The sequence below is a fragment of the Chenopodium quinoa genome, unplaced genomic scaffold (genome assembly GCF_001683475.1).
Source record: "Chenopodium quinoa cultivar QQ74 unplaced genomic scaffold, ASM168347v1, whole genome shotgun sequence".
In the NCBI taxonomy this organism is placed as follows: Eukaryota; Viridiplantae; Streptophyta; class Magnoliopsida; order Caryophyllales; family Amaranthaceae; genus Chenopodium; species Chenopodium quinoa.
In genome coordinates this window covers 3,657,222-3,679,887 of record NW_018742616.1, presented here as the reverse complement: position 1 = coordinate 3,679,887, position 22,666 = coordinate 3,657,222, and the positions used below count along the sequence as shown (strand labels likewise).

Sequence of the window (22,666 nt, the reverse complement as noted above, 5' to 3'; positions counted from 1 at the left end):
TTTGCCTTCTTAAAAAAATGTTTAGTTGGATTAGTCTGCAGCTGTCCAACGGGTACACGAAAGTGACGAAATTGCTTAGACTCTTTGATTTATTCATAAAACACCTGCCTTTAAAAATTAAATTGAAAATTAAAGCGCAAGAAACTCATAAGATTTCAAGACTCTGGCAGCATAATGTTACAAAAAAATTTCTTGCAACGTATTCCACATATATATCCTCATTTAAAAAAGATTATAACAGTCAACAGATCATGGCTGAACCACCACAGTGAGTACATTAGGTAGCCAGCAAGCCAACGAGCTTTGTGATTTAATTATATCCTCTTGTAATAGAACATTTCCCCCAAAGCAATGAATGGTCAACATTCTCAGCAACCTTGCATATCGAGCATCTCATCTAAGCGTTTCACTCTCTCCTTCCCTTCACTTAGCAGGAAACGAATCTTCTGCTTGTCCTGGCAATCCCGGTTCTTCTCTATCTCTTGCCTTATTGTTTGCTGCAATTCAACTGCAATTGCAAGGACAACCATAATCTCCTTCAGAACTTTCACCAGAAATGGCACAAGATTACTTGTTAAGTGGCATGATCCACTGAAGATCATAAAAAAAAAAAAAACGTACATTATGAATCCATAACACACAAAGCTGCAAATGTATTACAACCACTATCATGACCAGCAATTAATGATGGAAAGATTGGAAAATTGACAAGGTTAGGGTGATGAATCAAAGTGGAACAATAAATTAATTCTCAGGTACCCAAAGTAAAATTACCCAAAGATTAGGACCATGAAGTACCCAGAATGGATTATTTTGCCTGCTTTAGGCAACCAAGGTGAAATATAACAAGCAACTGCAATAACTAATAAAGGAATTTGCAATAGCTCTCGTGACTGATAAAAACAACAGCAGAAAACATAACATACATGAGAGAGAGAGAGAGAGAGAGAGAGAGAGAAGGGGGAGTGGGACCTCTGGATTGACAAGGGGCTCGCCTAGCCGTTCTCAGTGCTTCTCTATACAGCTTCAATACTCGAGCACGAAGAATAAAAGCCTGTAAATCAAGAGTGACACCCATGACGACCTGCTGCAATCATATTCTTCAATGTTAAAAGGGGGATTAAAGAGGTTTATGAAGGGAAAATACACTGGAAGAATAAAGGTTACATCTACAGACAAGATGTTTATTAAATGTCCTAATGACGATGATCAAGCAGCAGGCAAGACAGAACAATAAGGTGTTCGCAGTTACAGTAATGTTACACCATTATGTACAGGGCCATAATCTTAAATTCAAATTCGTTAAGACTAAATAACAGGGTAATCTATCCTTCTTAGTTATTCAGGACTCCATTACATAGCTTGTCCTACACCATCTAAGCCTAAAGGCAGAAGGAAGCAAGAGTTTGAATCCTAATAACTAGCATCCATCAAAGCTTGCCATTTCAGTTCATTAAGTCTACCCTAATGTTCCACCTACTTATTAGCAATTGATAACTAGTTTTCCCTGCTGTTCCAACTCATAAAGCAAGTGCAGTGCTGCCGAATCTTGAGAACTTTTCTTATCAGCTCTTTGCTCCCCCATGGCCTCCATAACACCAGAGTCAGGTATGAGCAAAGAGATTTTCGACGTAAAACCATTGAAGCCGGTCCTTTTATCTGAGCCTTCGCCGAATTCAATAGGCGATCTTGACTTTTGTTCAGTAGTTTCAAAGCTAGGCATAGGCCACTGCAATCTTTTACACAGTTCATACAATGAGTTTCTTGGCCCCCCTTTATCTGTTTTAACAGCTGCAATTACTGGAATAGCAGCATCAGGAGCTTCATTATCTCCACAAGGCAGCTGAGAGACCTTTTGCTTCTTGTGAGATGTATGTTTGCTTTTCATGACACTGAATTTCATATCGATCAGGCCTGAACTGACATCATTCAATTCCTGTTTTTTCCTCTTCAAAACACATTTATCATATGACATTCCTTTGTTGTCCAGTCCTTTCAACAAATAAAGAGCAGCTTGTCCCTTGGCAGCTTTTTTAGTTTTACCAATTCCTTCTCCTATCAATAAAATGTCTTCCAGTTGTAATCTCAATTCTGCAAGCACCACATCTTTGTCATTGATACAATGTTCTTTGAAAAAGTATCCAAGGCGATCACACAATTCATTCAATTCACGGAAGGGAGGTAACTCAAGATTATCAGGTGTTACAATAGGAGATAATAAAGGGAAAAATATTCTCCACACTTCTTCGACATTAAGCTTGGTATCAATTAGTATTGCCCCGGCAATACTCTCCAAAAGGTCACCAAGAACCTTGGGGCATTGCCTTCCTTGCAGCGACTTAGAATCTTCTGCATCCATAACCAGTGTAACGTACTCTGTTATCTGTTTTGAGATTGACTCGGAAGAAAGCTGAAGATGCTGATACAGGTTTCGCCTGACAGAGACTTGGGCAAAATTTTCGTTGTTCACAGAAGCTGAACGTAGGTCAGTTAACTCTCCTGGATCAATATCTGTGTGGTTTTGATAAAGATGCCATGTTATCAGCACATCCAGCACAGCATCCCCCAGAAACTCCAGCCTCTCATAGCAGTAGCCCACCCCAGATTCTTGCTCTGTTAAATGAGTAATAGCTTCGAGTAGCAGTCCCTTGGTAGAAAAGTCATACCCGAGTTTGGATTCCAAAGCTGTAATCTGATCAACTTTTTGGATGCAAGATCGGTCAGATGCCAGATTAATAGCTTTGTCAACATAACCAGGCCCCAGTTCAGCTTCAATTCCTAGCCATTTCATCATATGGAGAGCAGCCATTAATCCACCGCCAACATAGTATGCTCCAATGACTGCCTCAACACAATCAGCTATGCTTTTGGAAACCAACCACCGATGTCCCTTGTCACAGCTCTTTCCAAGTACGGTATTTTCGTCAATAGTATGAAATCTGCTATCTAAAGGCACTTCAGATGTGTCAACACCATGTGAACAAGGAACCGGATGGACTGAAAGCTGCCCAGGAGCAACCCATCGACGAGGCTCAAATGCACTATCACGAATGTATTCGTGTAGCTTACGCTTAGTTCCCAATTTATGTAAGTTAGCATTGCAAATAGTACTCTGGCGCTGGCCAGATAACTTTCCTTCATGTTCATAGGGACTTTTAAGAAAAACATGGCAGCTCACAACATACTTTAGCACTGAATCACCAAGCAATTCTAAACGCTCTGAAGAAAAATCTTCACAGCATCTGAGAGTTGTAAGTGCTTCCAAAATCAGTGAGCTTGGCATACGAAAGTTATAGGCAATCTCTTTCCTTAGCTGACAGGCTAACATCACAGACTCCAACCTGTGAATCAAAGAAGGTATTAAATACAATGCCCTTAGAGTTGATAGTTGGATATCAATACAGACTAATAGCTCAGGTGGCATGTGAACATGATTCTGTCGCTTTGAGTCAACCAGATCACCACTTGACAACATTTTTCGACGCAACGCACTAGCCTCACTATCTGAGAGAAGATTAAATGGATTATGAGTCTGCTTCAACAGTAACAATGGCTGTCCTGGATAGAACAGCACAATTCCATACTTTTTGCTAAAGTAATCAGCAAAACTAGTATACTTTGACGGTGCCCCATCAACATTAGAATCAAAAGGGCTCTCAGCAGAGGTATTGACCAAGACTTCTCGAACATAGTATATCCTTCCAGTGTGGATGGACATAACGACAGTTTCTTCCAAGTTTTCTATAGACAATGAACGGTTAGCCAAATGTACAGTATTCTCACCAGCGCCACCTGCTGAAGAGGGGTCACCAATCGAGCTTCTATATTGGGCACCAGATTGCTCAGCACTCAACCAAGCAGAATTCCTCATAAACTCTACCACAGAGACACAGGAATCAATTCCCTTCCAGTCAATGCTCCATGAACCATCATCTACAATGTCTAATGACTTGATTGGTAAGATCAAATATATGTATGAAGTACTCCACAGAAGATCATTGTCTCTCTGGAGAAGAAACTCTCTATTGACCCCACTTGCTTTTGATCCTAGAAACAACTTTCCATATAACCCATTAAAGAGAAGTTCATGAAAGCGCATAGCCCGCCTTATTTGGTCCGACTCCAAATGCACTTCACCACATGGCATAACTGATGATTTAACCATCTTGTCAAGTAAATACAAATCAACTTTGGTATTAGCTACATCCTCATCTAGCTTCAACTCCGTCAAGAGTACAAAACCAGGGTACAACTCACAATCACAGGAGAAATCAATCTTGTAAGCATGGAATACAGCTCCATGAGGGTTATCTCTCCATGTACCAGATAAGGCATTAACATGAACTGTCCCGTGCAACTCCTTTCTTTTTGTGGTTCCAGCACCAGCAGACTCATTGCATTTCACTTTTGGATCAATTTCATCACGTCCTTCTATATGATGATCATCTAGGATATCCATCAGATGCAATGTCTTACAATATTACAGAAGTTGCACAATAGGAAGATAGTTGGCTTTGGAGATGATGCATCCCCTACACAAAAATTAATGAAAGACCCATAAGTACTCAGGAAAACACCAGTGCAGTACAAACAGTTTGGTTTGTGTGACGACTGACGAGTATTAAGTGACAGATTGAAAAGTCATAGTCCATAGCTAGACATTGTTACTCTTGAGTCTTGACACTCATCTCCTCATTTGCACCCATGTCAAACATAAATGCAAACACTTGGAATTGACATGGGCAATTGAGCATCATCCTTCAAAATACGAAACCTGTAAATTCTAATGCACCCACTCCAAAACTTTTACATAATTGACAAGTTTGATGCCAATAGCTTAGACTTGACATTGTGGGTGGGTATCAAAACAAAAACGTTTCATGCCAACGCTAATGCTAGATGCTGTGATAATCTCATTCCACAACACAGGCAACGAAATCTTCAAAATACCATGCTCTTGGCAAGGAAATCAATACTACCTACACGGCTGCACCAATTAATTGATCTCCATACAACAAACAAGAAGAAATGTCTATGATCTCACTCACATTAATACGGAGTATAACTACGAACCGCAATTGACACATAAAAATCAATTACCTAAAACATGAAATTCACATGAAATTCTTCTCGATAAAGAAAATCAACAAATCTTTTCATTATGATTAATTCAGTAATTATAACATATAATTAAATAATCCAACCAAGAAGAACCCTAAATTAACTATACTGACAATCAAATTAACGATATACAGTAGAGTATGAAATTAATATTCGATAAATTGATAAAATAAGAAGAAAACTCAAACATTTTACCTTATAAGCTGCTTCAATGGAGGAGAGAAAGCTCAGATGCTGCTTCTATGTAAATTTCAGAGTATGCAGTATCAATAGAGTGTGGAGATTTTGGAGAGAGAGAGACGAGGTTAAACGTTAAAAACCTCCAAAGGATCAAAATGTAAAAAAAAAAGTAAACAAGAAGAATATTAATAACAGGTGTATGATGTTAAGTGGCGCATCTTAATAATATTAACAATCAGAATTTATTCTCATTTATATAATGTACATTTTTATGCAAGTACGAAATACTTTGTACTTCCTATCAAACTAAACTTGGTGTAATAGAAAAGATTACTCTCACTTTAAAGTTGGGTTCAAAGAGAATGGAGGAAACATATTTTTTTTTCTTTTTTTTTTGGCAAATGCTATATATGAGCATTAATTACATATTTTATACTCTTATATTTTCTTGAAAATACAGAATATAACTGATTAATCAATTTACCCAATTAAGTTATTAATACGATTCACACCTATACTAATAATTACAATGAAAATGCATTTTCCCAAGAAAAAAACTGAATCATCCACTTTCAATTCATCTTCCCAGTATAATATAATCAGCTATATGAAGTACAAAACAATAACACATAACATTCGATCTATGGTGTTTCGGCAATTGCTCGTGTTTAATTCAAAGTATTACTTTTGCCAAAAGTCTATTTTTTTTTTCCTTCTTCTTTTGCATAATTGTATAGTTTCAGTTATAGAATTTGTTTGAATTTGTTTCTTTTGCATAATCCCAATTCAATGAAACCCATGAAATTGGAAAGAAAAGTGATTGATTTGGGGGGTAATATATGGAGTTGAAATTTAACGAATATAGACATTGAGTTAACTTCTGCCATATTGAATAACACCATATAATAAAATGAAATTTGGCCTAAATTTTTTGACGAATATTTTAAGGTTTATCAATTTGGGTTGAAATATTTTTGGGTAGTAATATATATGCTATTGTGATGATTTTTAAGTAGATGCTATAGCTTTTGTTTGAGTTGTTTCTAATTTATATGCAGTAAGCTATGTTTTGTTAATAAAAGGCTACTTATTTTCATGTTTACAGAATTTACAATGCTTGATTTTGATTTGAATGAACCTTTCATTGAAGAGGAAAATAATGATGATGAACCTTTTATTGGCCAAACCTTTGAGACTCAAGAAGAGGCATTCGTCTTTTATAACAAGTATGCTAAACATCATGGTTTTGTTGTTCGTAAAGATCGTTCGGACACTAGACATGGTAAGACTATCAGACGTGATTTTTATTGTCATTGCGGAGGGAAAAAACCTTTGAAGGTAGTTGACTTTTCTAAACCTCAAAGAAATAAGGAATCATCAAAATGTGATTGTAAAGCTCATATGCGAATTACATTGAAAAAATGTTTCGGTATATTTCCAGAAGAATGGCATGTCACTAAGTATTCCAAGCAACACAATCATGTAATGTTGCCACCAGAAGCGATGCGTTTTCTCCCGTCAAATAGAAACATCAATCTTGAAGATGAGAAGAAGATTTTGTTATTTAAGGAGGCGGGACTATCGGTTAGACAAATAATACGGGTCTTGGAGCTAGAAAAAAATGTTGGACATAGTGAACTACCATTTATTCAGAAAGATGTTCGAAATTTGTTTGGTCGAGTTAAGAGGTTGCTTGGAGCAAATGATTCCAAGAGTCTTTTAGAGTATATGAAATTTGCCAATGAGGAAAATAATAAGTTTCAATATGCTTACACAGATGATGAAAAAAGAAGGTAAGAAAATGTGTTTTGGTGTTCGGCTCAAAGTTTTGATTGGTATCAAAAGTATGGTGATATAGTTGTGTTTGACACCACTTACAAAGTTAATGTATATAACATGCCTTGTGGAATTTTTGTTGGAGTTGACAATCATGGGAGGACTATTTTGTTTGGGTGTGCACTCCTCCACAATGAAACCAACTTCTACTTTTTCATGGTTAATGAAGGTATGAACTTAATATATGTAGTTTTTTTTTTTTTAGCTTACAACCTTAATTATTATTGTTAAGCTGGTAACTTGGATTTATTTTTATATATTATTTGCATGTATAATTGCTTAAAGATAATAATGTCTATGTATAATTTATAATAGGAAAGTACTCATGATAAGTTTGAGTACTCATGATAATTTAAAGATAACAATGTAGCTTATCATTTAACGTAGGAAAGTACTCCTAATAAGATTGAGTTAATCAAAATAAATATCTTCAATATTTGGTAAATATCTTCGGTATTTGGTAAATATTTTTTGCCCTCCTTTTTAGGAATATATGTTAGTCAATGATTCTGTAAATCATAGCCTAATTATTCTCTCTATTTTAACGGAAACAATCACTCTTATAGCTCATATTGACAAAGTGCATTACATATTAGACTTCAATTATCTTTTTATCATGTGTAAAATAGACTTTTGTTGGTATAATGAAGAGTGCCCTAAAGACTATCTTCACTGATCAAGATCCTTGGATGTCTAAAGCAATTGAAATTGAAATGCCAACTACAAAACATAGTTATTGTATATGGCATATCACATCAAAATTCAGTTGTTGGCTTGCAACACTTTTGTGAAAGGATTATCAAAAATAGTGTGCTGATTTTTAACAATCTTTATAAGATGACTCTGACGGAAGAATTTGAGCATAGTTGGACTTTGATGATTGCGAAGTATAACCTGCAAGAGAATAAACATGTTCAAAACTTGTATAATGTGAGATATTTTTGGGCCTCGGCTTATCTTAGAGATTATTTTTTAGAGGCATGATAACCACCAGAAGATCAGAGAGCATAAACGCTTTTATTAAGAGATTTGTTTCCTCTCATGTATCTACTTTGACCGACTTTGTGAAACAGGTTCATATTCTTCTTTTTTAAATTATATTTCACTACTATTTTAATTATTTCTAATAGTTCATGTTACAACTTGTCATTTTTAGGTAGCTCTTGCTGTTCAAGAAATTTGCCAAGGACAATCACATAGCAATATGGTTGCTACTCTCAGCCCCATTAGCATGAAAACAAAGTCACCATTGGAAGGTCAGGCTTTTGAAGTCTTCACTCCATTTGCTTTCAAAAAGTTTCAAGATGAATTAATAAAAGCAAGTCAATATTCTATTATCCAAATAGAAGGCAATGTATGCATTGTAAGATATTTTGAAGGGGAAAAGGGTATAAATCGTAGAGTTTTTTGGGATGGAACGACAATGTCATGCAGTTGCAAAAATTTCGAATTTTGGGGTATACTTTGTCGTCTCTATATTTCGAGTGTTGTTGCATAATGATTGTTTCAAGATCCCTTCCTCCTACCTACCTCTACGATGGCATTGTGATAGGTTGCAACCTACAATTGATAATCAAGAGATAATAAAAGAAGCCATGATATTGGAGGAAGACTTCGAAACTATACACAATGACATTAGTGTCGGTGAAGATGATGTATTGTGTCCCCCTAAATCCAAAACAAAGGGACGTCCACCAAAGAAGCGTGAGCGGGGTGGAAAAGAATCAGGAAAGAAGAAAACTAAATGTTGTTCTATATGCAAGCAACCCGGTCATACTAAACCAATCTGTCCTAATAAGGAAAATATATTTTCTTTGAATGATACAAATGAAGGTGCTTCTTCTACAACACAAAAAAAAAACAAAAGAAAATGGAAGCCGATCTAGGATTAAATCCTATTTTTACTTTGAAGTTTTAGGTAATATTTCTTTGCCTTTTAAAATATTCAGATTGTTTTTTACCGAACGATTTGCCAAATTAGTGTTCAAAAATAAAGAAATTACTAAAATAGTATTCACTTGAAAATATTTCTCAAAGTAGTGTCCATGTAGGTTCGGAAAACTCAAACCTATAATTTTTTTATCGATTCATTTTAAAGTCTAATTTTAAAAAACATTCGTACTTGAAAGTTGTTCATTATCTCCATATTAATAAATGGTGCTAAAAAAATTTGTCGTGTTTAGAGATTGAGTTTTTGACTTAGTATGACATGTTTTGAGCTATTTAGTAATATAGTGTAATATAGTCTCCAAATTGATATTACAATGTAGAACTAGATATAGTAGGTTACTAGGTTTCAAGAACACTATGGTGATTAATAAGTGCCCTTTGATGATTTACGTCTGACTAAATAATGCATTATGTATCATGTTACATAGATTTTTTTTTTAAAAAAGGTATATCCATACAAAAAATGCTAGAAATTTTTTAAACACGTATATATATTACTTTGTATTCATTATTCATACTTTCGTTAGTGCTTATTGTATCCATTTTGCTATTAAAATACGGAAGCATTATTGATTAAGGCTCAAGGCTACACAAATTAAGATATTGTAAACATTAAAGATAAAGAATTTGATGGTATACATATTTATTAGGATTTTATTAGAAAAAAATTGTCTCTTCAATTATGTTTCTAGGATTTTAGCTATCATGCTTTAACTCATAGCTTTGTAATTTCCGAACCTACGTGAACGCCACTTTGAGAAATATTTTCAAGTGAACACTATTTTAGTAATTTCTTTATTAATTAATACCAATTTGGCAAATCGTTCGTTTTTTACCTATATTATTCTTTTTCACAAAATTTTTATATAGACATTTTTTCTTTTGTACTTTGACAGGTGATCTAATTGGAAAATTATTAAAGAAGATGTCTTCAAAAATTTTGGACTACATCAAGATGTGTCATGAAGATGTGAAATAATGGAGATTTTTATGTACTACTTATCAATAGATGGTTATTAACCTTTTTTTTTTTGAACGGTGGTAGGATATTAATAAAAAATGTTGTTTTTTGAAGAATGTGGAAAAAAAAAGATTTGTAGGAGTTTATAATCAGTATTATTATATTTAATTTTTCTCTTTAATATCATGTTAGTGGTTTTTTACTGTCTTTCAGAAAAAAAAAATAGTTTCAATGCATTATTAAATGTAGTGTTATGACAATTTATCCTATCAATAACACTACTTTAAATGAATCAGTTTTTTTATTCAATAATAATATTAGATTTCATTGGAATAAGAAAAAGAGCATTAATACTATGAAATTGTTGTTTTTTTATGCATAGCCCTTAGGGCTATGTATAGCAAAACCTTTCCCCCCCCACTAGTTTTAAAGATAATTCCAAGTACGACTAAGACCTTGTTTAGTTCAACTTATTTTTACTTATTTCAGAAAAAATAAGTTTAGATCAGATCAGATCAGAAAAAATATGTTCAGATCAGAACATCGTTTTATATGCGGTTTTTTATCACTAAATATTCTTAATTTCGTAATGAAAAAATTGTGAAAATTACATATTAATAAACTACACATTATTACGAATCTAACAAGATCCCACTTGATATATTTTTTCTTATAGATTATCGTACACTTAAGGTCAAAGTTTGGTCAAATAAGACAATCAGATCAGATCAGACCAGACCAGATCAGATCAGATCAGTAAAAATAAGGTGAACCAAACAAGACCTAAGAGTATCGTTTATCAAGGGACAATATATAAATCAATCAACTACTTTTCATTAAATGTGGTAGTGTGGTACCTAGAATTGTTAATTTAATTATGAAAACGTCGTGTGATTGGGTTTTTTAAATTGCTTTATTTACGAAATAGTGAATTGATAAACGTTTTTTGTTCATCAACTACATAAAATAGGCTTGCTCGTTTTAAAATACTATCACACACTTTGAGGTAATAACACTATTCATACATTTCTTCCTTTTTTTAGGAAATTTTTAAAAATGTTTTCTAATGCACAAGTTCAACGATTAATATTGTGAGGAGGGTGTGCCCGTCGTTGGGGATCCTTCTCCTCTATATATGCCCATGACCCTTTAAAAGCCTAGGACTTTACACCGTTTTAAGGCGTGTTAGGATTTGAATTCCTGACTGTTTGGGGGACCTTGAATTAGAGTTGATCCTATCATTATATTTTTTTGTAAGAAACTAGTAAGGAGTCGCCAATGAGTTTTAGGAAAAACTCATAAACCTCGTTCATGCCTTTCTCCCAAGTAGAGTTCAAGGGATATTTAGCATGAATCATAAGTTTACCCATGCCCAAATTGGTCTACGTGTACCAGAAATGAGTTCGGGAGCGAGGGTACTAAAATAACGTTCCCTTTAGGGAGGAATTGCTATTCTAGCGCAAGTGCGACCTCTACTAGCTCTTCCTTTTTCACAATTTCATTACCAAACAATATATGCAACGTGATACCTAAAAGTAAGTTAGTTGATTTTATTTACACGTTAGTCACGTAGGAATTACATCGTAAATGTCGTTATTCTTAATTATTCAAATTCGTGAAAGAACAAAAAGTAAACAAGATTCGCCTTGGCTTAAGTGATAAAACAATAAATTAATTTGTCCCATTCTAGTCTTGTTTAACGAAAGAATACTATATGAAATTAATTAGTTAAAAGTTTGTTTAGAGTGATCAAACAACACTAATTTGTTGATTAAAAGTTGTTTAAACAAGGAAAGAAAAGGTGATTTATCTAAGTGCTCGGGATTTTACCACTTTTCCTTGCTAGATCTTCGTTTAGAACACTTATAGGCTCCTTCTTGTTTGGGAACCTCCACTGTAAGAACAAATGATTAAAGTGGTGAGTGTTTAGGACAAGGGGAATGATCAGTGCATAAGATCACAAGGTTTCTGCTAACATTCTGGGTTAATTTCTGTGTGTTCAAAGCTTCGTATTGCACCCCTATTTATAGGGAATGGGTGAATTTAGGGTTTTGAACATTCTTCCGCAGCAAGTGGCGCACGCATCTCGAAAGGTCGCGCGTGGCTGCTGCACGCAAGTGGTTGAGTTGCGCTGATGAGGGCAGGGCAACTAATCGTCTTGTGCGTGGCTTTGTGGTAAGATTCGATTCAGCATTTTTATAAAATTCTGAATCTTTCGCGAGCGCACCACTAGAGGTTGCGCTGGACGTTACGCGCAACCTTGTGGGTTGCGCGCGCCATGCCAGCGCGACTCCTTGAGTTGCGCATGATTTTCCTGCCCGACAGCCTCAGATTTTGACCTAGGCACCTCTAAATTCGTCAAAATTAAGTTTAATCTTTGGGATTAAGCCTAATTATTGATCGGGCTTAGTTTTAGTCAGCTTTGGTTCATTTCGTATTGGGTCAAGCTAGTTGTTTTATGTGTTTAAGCCTTAATCAGCAATGCATAAGTATTCTTCACGTTGATCCAACACAAAGATCATTTTATTTATCGTCATAGCACTTTCGGTCGGGACAGGGGACCAAAAGTAGATGTCTATAAATATCACTAATTATTAATAAGTAAATATAAAAAGTTAAAATACATTAAGAAAGCTATAACAAGATCCCACATGAAAATATTTTATTATAATTATATATCACAAAATCTATTCAAAGTAAAGTCAATGAATAGTACTCCATCAAAAGTCAAAGTCCTCGTTTAGTTGACTTAGGAAATTAATTTTCATGGAAAATTTTAAAGTATGAGAAATTATTTGCTATATAAAATTTATAGGAAAACTCAACTATGTTTGTCATGTAAAATTTATAAATGAGGAGATGGAGGGATGGTTAGTCCCCCATTTCCCCCCAATGTGATGGGGGTTCAATTCCTCATAGTCCCCACTTCTGTGATAGGGTGGAGGGCCCTCCCCGTAGTTTACCATAAAAAAAATGTAAAATTTATAAATTATAGGAATTGTAAATTCTAGGGTGGGTTAAGTGAATAAATTCGCATGTTTTATGGGAAATTGTAATTCTTATGATTTGTGACTAGGTGGATACTTTTTTTTTATTAAAGAGGAGATTTACTATTGTAGCTCAAGCCAAGTAAAAGTGAAAATGGGACCATGCATGTGGATACTTTTTTTTTTATTAAAGAGGAGAGATATATAGAGTAAGAGATTTACTCCCTCCATTTTTTTTTTTTTTGTTTTGAAGTGCTGGGTACAATAGTTTTAGGTAAAAGAATAAAATAGTACTCCCTCCATCCCAATATATAGTTCATATTTGTGTTTTTTCACGGTATTTAAGAAATGAGAGGAGAAATTGGATGAAGTACTTAAAAAAGGTGAAAAGTACAACTATAGACAAAAGTTAGAGAGGGGAAAGCACATGAATTACATAAAAAACGGTGAAATGTACAATTATTGACAAAAGTTAGAGAGAATAAGTGGAAAAAAGTACAAACAAGTGGAAATTCAAGGGTAATTTTGGAAGTACAATGAATAAAGTTAAAAAAAATGGGGTATAATAGTCTTTACATACTATTAAAAAATAGAAACAGGAACAATATTTTGGTTTTCCAAAATAGGAAAGCAGGAACTATAACAGGGGACGGAGGGAGTATATAAATGGGTATGGTTAGAAATAAAAAATTTGAAAAAGTAAGAGAGAGAAATATGAATGAGGACTACTAGGAATAATGTGAGAGAGAGAAAATATTATAAAATGATAGTGGAGTTAAAAGGAAGAGGGAGAAACATATATAATGTGAGTGGGGTTTCCACTTTTGGTAATGCGGCACTTAAAAAAATACAGTCGTTTATGGGAAGTGAGGCACTTACAAAAAACGGAGGGAGTATCAAATCAAATTGGGTCTCACAAAGTGGGGTTGTGGATATATGATTAAAAAAATGAATAAAAAGTTCTTATAAAAGGAATAAAGTAAAAGTAAGTAGAATTTAGGGAAAATACGGATAAAAACAGAAAGTGGGTAGAATTTAGGAAAACAAAGTGTGTAATTCATTCATTCTTCACTTTCTAGGGTCGGATAACTTAGATTTGATTTGATTACTTACTTCTTATTAGATTAGAATACATTAGATTAGATGTGATTTCTAGGGTTACATCCCTATCCCTACCTTATGAGCAAGACCCAGTTTATCACCTTGATAAACAAAATTTGTTTATCAAATGTAAATAAGTTGCATTGAATTTTGTGTTTTTTGATTAAAAAAAAAATATATTTACTGTTTGTGGGGCATGGTAATAATGTTAACAGAATTTTTGTAGTTAATGGTGTTATCTCACCGTTAACTACTGTTCATCACCTTTTTCCTCTCCACCTTCCATTCATCTTTTTCCCACCTTCTTCTTCCTCTTGTTCTTTTTCCTTGCTCCCATCATCTTCTATCTTCGATCTTCCTCCAATCCACACCCACTTTCATCTTCTTTTCAAGCCGTTTGACTCCGCGACCACCACCATTTTCGGCGGCTTTGTTGCCGAAATTCAACGAAAACCCAAATAACAAAGAGAGAAATAAAGGGTATGCTTAACCCTAAAGGATAGGTGAGTTAATCCTCCATTTATTTCGGCTTTGTACTACCATTATATCAAAGGGAGAAATAAAGGGTATGGTTAATCCTAAAGGGTAGTAAGCTTTCGTCCCTCCATTGATTCGTCTAGCTCGATGTTGTATTAAAATGCACATTTTTTGCCATTGAAATTGAAGGTTGAAGGAGGAGAGAGCAAATCAAGGGATAGGGGAAAAGCAACTAATAGTAATTAACACTAGTTAGTTGTCAATTACATAAATACCCCTTGATAAACATGAATTGTTTATCAAGGTTATAAACTTGTATTTTCTCCTACCTTATCCTCCCTACCTTATAAAAAGTTTAACAAAACTCTTATAAATAGTGAATGTACATTTATATCCTAAGAATGTTCTTTTACATATTTGGCCCCATTTGATTTCAAAAGCCTTAAAATCTATCTTGTATTCCCTCTTTTCTTTTTGTTTTCCTATTTGAAATTTGATCATTATTTAATACAAAGTATAACAGAGACTCAAAATTGATTTTAATATATATTGAGTACAAGAATTATATATTAGACATTTATATTTTAAAACTACCATTCCCTTGCTTAATCAAAGTAGCTCTACTAAAGTTTCGGACATCGAACACCTACACAACATCCAACACATTTATCGCATATATGCAAATAGATATTATAAAATATCATACAAGCCGCAGGCATTGAGCATAAAGGCCACCGATAATAAGTCTTCTCAAAGGGCTAGTAATACCACGTGCGATTAGAGTCCCTGGTAACTTAAAAATAGGGGCGTCGCATAAGCAGCTACAAAAGAAAAAAATAAATAAATAAACAAAATAAAAATAGCAAATGAGATAAGAGATTTAAAGTTAATTCAATATATATATATATATATATATATATATAGGGGAGGGATCCGGTAAGAACCCCTCCTTATATAAGAACCTTAGTTATATAAGAACCAATCTCATTCGTAGGATTATATTAGAATGAGCGGTCAGGATTAAAACCAAAAACCCTCCCCCAACCGTCCAAAATCTTCTCTCTCCTCAAATTTTCAATCCTCTTTACTTTCTCTCTCCTCAAATCCTGTAAATTGAACTTATTGAAGTATTTTCTTCAAATTTCGCATGAATTTCGCATAACCAACCTAAATTGTTCAAATCAAGTACGTTTTTTTTTAGATTTTATTCAAATTTCGCATGATGTTCAATTTTTTCTTAATTTCGACTTCAATTTTTAGATTTCTGTGTGATTTTTGTTCCATTTTTTTTAATTGTTTTGTTGCTTTCGATTTTTTGATTTCATCTTGCGATTTCTATTCGATTTTTTTGGGTACGATTATTAAGTCCTATTATTCACTTCGAATTCTATTCTGATTTGATTTTCGTTAATTTTTGGCGATTATAGGGTTCAAACTCAGTGATTTTAGGGCTGGAATTTCAGCGATTTTAATGTTCGAATTTTAGCGATTTTAGTTTCGAATTTCAGCAATATGGGGTAATTTCACCGCTGCTCTTGATTATTAGATTTTTCAGCCCATTTTTTCGATTTTTTTTCTTTTTGGCGTCATTTTTAGTGAGTGAAGGTGGAGATCGAGGGTGAGTAACGGTGGTGCGGTGGTTAGGAGCAGCGTGGGGTGCTACTGAATGGTGATTTGGTGGTCCGCGACTGCTTGTGGTGTTGGGGTGGCTGTGAGTTGTGGCATAGAATAGTCGTCTCTTGTTTATACTCGTACTCATATCTGCTCATATTGTTTGCGTTTTCTAAAGAGAATGCTAGTATTTGTATTAGCTTGGTAATTTGGCTTACTAATTTTTTGAGATTATATGAATTTGATTGTTGGGTATATATATATGTGGAGCCATGATGAGTTGATGACCGACTAATTGGATGCTGTTATTTATATATGTAGTTGGGTATCTTTATTCTTGATTCCATGTCATTTTAACTAATTATCATATCTTGGAATTAAACTAGATAGCTTGGTTGATTAAGCCACAAATTTTGCTTAGTTATTGCTAGAGTAGTAGTGCACGAAAAGTGAAGAAAACTAATCTTATTATAAATTTAGAATAATATAGATTTAGAACAAAAAAAGATTAGAACATAAGTAAAAAATTTAGAACATATGAAAAATTTAGAACATAGAAAAAAATGTTTAGAACATAGGCAGAAAAATTTAGAACATAGGGGAAAAAATTTAGAACATAGTCAAAATTTTAGAACATATATTTTGATTATTAGAGAAAAATTTAGAACATAGGTATACAAGTTTTCAATATGGGTATAAGATCGAGTTTAGTACATAGGATAAAAGTTTAGAACATAGAAAAAAAAAAGTTTAGAACACAACAAAAAAATTTAGAACATAAGAATTTTAGAACATAGGGAAAAAAGATTAGAACATAAGTGAAAAAATTTTAAAAAAATTTATAATATAGGGAAAAAAAAATTAGAACTTAAGAAAAGGTGTAGAAAATAGGAAAAATAATTTAGAACATAAAAGAAAATTTAGAACATAAGTTTAGAACATATGGTGAAAAAATTTAGAACATATGAAAACTTAGAACATAGATGAAAACTTTTAGAACATAGGTAAAAATATAGAACATAGATAAAAAATGTCGAATATGAAAAAAAAATTTAGAACATAGTCAAAAAGTTTAGAACATAGGGTGAAAATATTTAGAACATAGGGTGAAAAAAATTTAGAACATAGGAAAAAAAGTTTAGAGCATAGGGCGAAAAAATTTAGTACATCAGAAAAAGTTTAGAATAGGAAAAAGTTTTGAACATAGGGTGAAAAAATTTAGTATATAGGATAAAAGTTTAGAAAATAGGGTGAGAAGTTCTAAGATTATAGATAGAAAAAGTTTAGAACATATGGTGAAAATTTTCAGAAATATATGGAAAATTCAAAGCATAGACAGAAAAATTTTAAGTAATGGATAAAAAAAGTTTAGATGATAGGAAAATAATTTAGAACATATAAAAAGGCATTGGCAGAAAAAAAAAATTAAAGTATTAGCAAAAATACTTTTGAAAAACTAAAGTATTAGCAAAAAACTTATGAACATTTACGGTAAATGAAAAAAAGAAGAACATATGCTAAAAGGCCTAAAACCTATTAGCTCAATTGGTAGAGCACTATGCAAATGCATAGAGAATGTAGGTTCGATTCCTACATAGGTTATCTCTATAAAAAAAAAAAAAAAAAAAAAAAAATCGAAAGTAAACAATAATAACTTAATAGTAAAACATGAAAATAAATCAAATTATTTTTTCAACTTATGTTCTAAATTATTTTTTTTTTATGTTCTAAATTTTTTTTGCTTATGTTCTAAATTTTTTTTGTATGTTCTAAATTTTTTCTGCTTATGTTCTAAAAATTTTCCCATATTCTAAATTTTTTTCTATGTTTTAAATGTAAACTTTTCAAAATTACAGAAACGCCATTACTAAAGGATCATTTTAGGTGGTTAGATCAAAACTAATAAAGGGCTGAGATTGGTTCTTATATAAGATTGGGTTCTTATATAGAGGAGGGTTCTTACATGAGCCTTCCTCTATATATATATATATATTATTTTATTTTTTATCACCATATATAATTATCTTTTGCTCTTGGATAAATTTTTAAACACAAACATAGCTTTGGGTACACAATAATACGATAAATTATATAAATCTATAAGATTTCTCATATCATTATAAAAATAAAAATGCTACTGAGTTTTTTTTTTTTTTTTTTTAATTATACAATTATTAGACTTGTTTTTAGCTCCTATGTAGAGGTTGGTTAACATGATAACATTGATAAAAATTGACAAGATAAAAACGTATTTTAGATAAGATTAAAATTTTTTTGTACATAATTTAGTTTTAAGAAAAATAATTCAATCTAGTGTTGAGCTATATTAACGTAAAATAAACTTGATTGGGATATAAAAGTTTGGTGGAAGAAAATTTATCACATCAGAGCTATTCACTGAAAATTTTCTATATAATAAGCTCATTGTTATACATTTTATTATTTTATTTGGCTATTTATTAATCAAGGCGATTTATGAACTTAAAGATGAAGATCTTCCTGGTTTTTCTTGTGCTTTCAGCCCTCCATGTTTCCTCACTAGCAGTAAAACAGGTTATCTTAACGATATGATCTTAATAATTACTTTGTATTTGTTAGTTTACATTGCTAATTTGATATATTATAATGTCATTTATATAGTCGTACGTAGTGTATATGGGAGCACACTCCCATGGTCCAGAAGCTACTATCGAGGATTTTAATCGAGTGACGGATAATCATCATAGTTTCCTTGCAAATTTTCTAGGAAGGTATGCATATATAATCAAATTGTTTATGACTTATGTTTTCTTCCCAATACCCTATTAGGGTTTTAATTTGATTTATCGAGTTTAAACATCACTACGTACAATTCGTGGTTTTGTTGTGTATGTAGTCATGAAAAGGCAAGGGGTGCAATATTTGACTCGTATACAAGGGTTATCAATGGTTTTGCTGCCAACCTTGACAAGCATCAAGCAGAGGAAATAGCAAGTTAGTCCACAATTTATTTATTAAGCGTGAATTTTTGTGTTTATAGTAGATTACTTGAAGTTATAAGTATTTACTAAAATGTACAAGGAAGTGATTTTCATTACTACAGCTATATCAAGTTTATTGATCGCGTTAAATTATTGCAGCCCATATAATTAGTTTGTATCTTGTGATGTAGAACATCCGGACGTGGTATCTGTGTTTCTAAACAAAGGGAAGAAAAAACACACTACACACTCTTGGGATTTCTTGTTGCTCGAAAACAATGGCATTCGAAGTGAAGAATGGGCCGCAGCTAGATTTGGAGAAGATACCATCATCGGCAACCTTGACACTGGTATTCTCTTTGAGCTATTGCCTATTATAATTAATAATGTTATAAAATTTTGATATTTTTCTATAATATCTAACACGATCTTATATGACTACATAATTTTTAATAAAAGTTTATAATATTTTATCTTAGAAAATATAATTGTGGGACAGTTTTCAGAAGCCATTATGGAGAGATTAATTTGCTGGCTGCATTAGAAATAATTCTTATGTGAAACAAAAGTTACTTTTCTGTGATGACGTAGATAACATTCGTTTAGTCACCTCGAAGACTTTAATTAACTAGTCTACAATAATTAACAAGCATATTATTGAGGGGGTGGATGGATTTGTTGAGAAACTAAGTGACATTATTACATGATTCGTCTTATAAAATGATATTCTTACTTATGCGTGATATATAAACTGTGATTAGGTGTATGGCCTGAATCCGAGAGCTTTAACGACATAGGGTATGGACCTGTTCCATCGCGATGGAAAGGTTCTTGCGAGCAATACTCCAACAAAACTAATGGAGTTCATTGCAACAGGTTTAATCATCACTTTCTAAACAAAAAATCATGAAATTTGACTTAGAACTTTTATACTACGCATATTTATTTACACAATAAAAAAAAAAATCTTGTAGGAAGTTGATTGGAGCAAGGCACTTCAACAAAGGATACAAATCCTATGGTGGAAATGTGTCAATAGCTATAGAATCTGCACGAGACTTCGATGGCCATGGATCGCATACCCTCTCAACAGCTGGAGGAAACTTCGTACCGGCAAGCATAAATGGCAATTTTCTAGGGACTGCAAAAGGCGGTTCACCAAGAGCACGAGTTGCTTCATACAAGGTTTGTTGGGAGCCTATTGACGGAAATGAATGCTTTGATTCTGATATCATAGCAGCTTTCGATAGGGCCATTCATGACGGGGTTGATGTGCTATCTTTATCTCTTGGAGGTGATCCTGTTGACTACTTCGCGGATGGAAATGCCATTGGAGCCTTTCATGCGATTCAAAATGGTATTGTTGTGGTGTGTTCTGCTGGAAATTCTGGGAATACTCCTGGTACTGTCACCAATGTTGCTCCTTGGATTTTTACTGTTGCTGCGAGTACTATGGATCGTGAGTTTGACTCCTTTGTTAAACTTGGCAATGGACATCATTTTAAGGTATGAAACTATCAACCATATTGTTAAAGGACCAAATCAACCAAAAGCTTAAATGTTATTATTATGTGATTACTTTATTTCCAATTTTATTATTGATATCGGCCTCATCAATAATTTTTCATTCGGCCATTGGTAGGGTGCAAGCCTATCACAGGCATTGCCGAAAGTTGGACCATATCCACTCATCTCTGCTGCTGATGCAAGAGCTGCTAATGCATCTGTTCATGATGCGTAAGGACAACTCCCTTTTTATTCCAATTTGAACAATACTGTTTGCTAATTGTAAGTAACTGATATGTATGTTGCACCTGTAGTCTCCTTTGCAAGCCAGGCACATTAGATGTTAAAAAGGTGAAAGGAAAGATTGTGGCTTGCCTTAGGGGAGTCACCGCTAGATTGGACAAGGGCAATGTAGCAAAACTTGCTGGAGCTGCTGGCATGATTCTTTGCAATGACAAAGAAGATGGAAATGAAACCATTGCAGATCTTCACGTACTTCCTGCAGTACATGTAAACTACAAAGATGGATCAGCTATATTCAACTATATTAATTCCACAAAGTAAGTATTTACATCTTTTCTACACCTATTGTACAAAATTTCTCTGTTTCTTATTTTTTTGGGTGTTGAATTTAGACTTGATCAAAATCTTTTTTTTCAGTAATCCCGTGGGTTATTTTACTGCCTTTAAAGCAAGTTTCGATGTCAAACCTGCTCCCTACATGGCTCCCTTCTCCTCCGTCGGTCCAAATACAGTTACACCAGAGATTTTGAAGGTTTGTACTAAGAATTTTTAGTGTGCTTTAGTTACATTTTTCTTAATCATTTTCTTTATTGGGCTAATTCGAAAAATATGTGGTATTTTGTAACATTGAGACCTATACTGTTTTTTGTTAGATTTACTAAATCTTTTTTATATTTGTGCTCTAAACAGCCTGATATCACAGCACCAGGTGTGAGTGTTGTAGCTGCATACAGTCAAGGGGTGAGTCCAACAGCAGAGCCTTATGATCACCGCAAACTATCTTTCGCAGTCGAATCTGGTACATCTATGTCTTGTCCCCATATATCTGGTATCGCCGGCCTTCTGAAAACACTTAACCCTTCATGGAGTCCTGCTGCTATCAGATCTGCTATAATGACTACAGGTAATAATCCTATTTATCTTTGTGAACAGTTTTCTTAATAGTACATATATATTCCGTTTTTAGTGTGTAATGATCTGTCATTGATTTACAGCTAAAACTCGAGATAACACAATCAAACCAATGGAAGATGGGGACTTTGTTAAGGCCACTCCATTTGGTTACGGAGCAGGACATGTCAGACCAAACCGCGCCATGGATCCTGGGTTGGTCTATGACTTAACCACAACTGATTACGTGCACTTCTTATGTGCCATTGGCTACAACAACACTATAATCAAAACCTTATACAATGGTTCCGTCGAATGTTCAAAATCAAGTTCTAACAAAGCCACCCTTTTGAACTTTAACTACCCTTCCATTACAGTCCCTGAACTTTCTGGCTCCGTCACTGTTACTAGGACTTTAAAGAACGTGGGATCTCCAGGTGAATATGTAGCCCGTGTTCGCCACCCATCGGGAGTAGCTGTTACTGTGAATCCAAGGCTATTGAAGTTTGACAAAGTTGGAGAAGAGAAGAAGTTTACAGTGACTTTAACTTCTGAAATTAATAAAAGTGGAGATTACAAGTTTGGAGAGTTATTATGGTCAGATGGCATGCACAATGTTAGAAGTCCTATAGTAGTTGCTTCTTCTCACTGATTAGCGAATAGATTAGATTTTCGTTACGATGTTTTTTCTTAATTAGATTATGATTAGGAAACACTAGCATAAACATCATTAGTTATTACTTATACAGATTTGGAATAGTTATTTAAGACAGTTGATGACTTATAAGTCAGCTAGACAGCTACTATTTGTTGATTTTTTTGTAATGAGATTAAAATATTTA

General features: G+C 33.6%; 3 protein-coding genes across 4 annotated transcripts; 1 reads left to right on the top strand and 2 right to left on the bottom strand.

The window, feature by feature from the left end:
• Positions 1–188: 188 nt before the first annotated feature.
• Positions 189–5,453, bottom strand: LOC110721670. 2 transcript variants are annotated; one of them, XM_021900868.1, is made up of 3 exons: positions 5,317–5,453; positions 973–1,087; positions 189–508 (listed from the first exon to the last, which is right to left on the bottom strand). In XM_021900868.1, the coding sequence occupies exons 2-3, from the start codon at positions 1,076–1,078 to the stop codon at positions 369–371; spliced, it is 246 nt and encodes an 81-aa protein (XP_021756560.1). In that variant the 5' UTR covers positions 1,079–1,087; positions 5,317–5,453; the 3' UTR covers positions 189–368. The 2 variants fall into 2 exon arrangements, with proteins under 2 accessions (XP_021756560.1, XP_021756561.1); XM_021900869.1 differs by having other exon boundaries at positions 973–1,084; positions 5,317–5,449.
• Positions 1,158–5,450, bottom strand: LOC110721668 (endoribonuclease Dicer homolog 3-like). Its single transcript, XM_021900866.1, has 2 exons — positions 5,317–5,450; positions 1,158–4,532 (listed from the first exon to the last, which is right to left on the bottom strand). The coding sequence occupies exon 2, from the start codon at positions 4,457–4,459 to the stop codon at positions 1,484–1,486; it is 2,976 nt and encodes a 991-aa protein (XP_021756558.1). The 5' UTR covers positions 4,460–4,532; positions 5,317–5,450; the 3' UTR covers positions 1,158–1,483.
• Positions 5,454–6,414: 961 nt separating the features above from the next.
• Positions 6,415–22,647, top strand: LOC110721373 (subtilisin-like protease SBT5.4). Its single transcript, XM_021900510.1, has 13 exons — positions 6,415–7,094; positions 8,114–8,210; positions 8,294–8,491; positions 18,865–18,974; positions 19,100–19,197; positions 19,376–19,534; positions 19,946–20,060; positions 20,159–20,690; positions 20,827–20,921; positions 21,005–21,250; positions 21,351–21,465; positions 21,624–21,837; positions 21,929–22,647. Exons 1-13 carry the CDS (start codon positions 6,415–6,417, stop codon positions 22,474–22,476), a joined length of 3,207 nt encoding a protein of 1,068 aa, XP_021756202.1. The 3' UTR covers positions 22,477–22,647.
• The last annotated feature ends 19 nt before the right edge of the window (positions 22,648–22,666 follow it).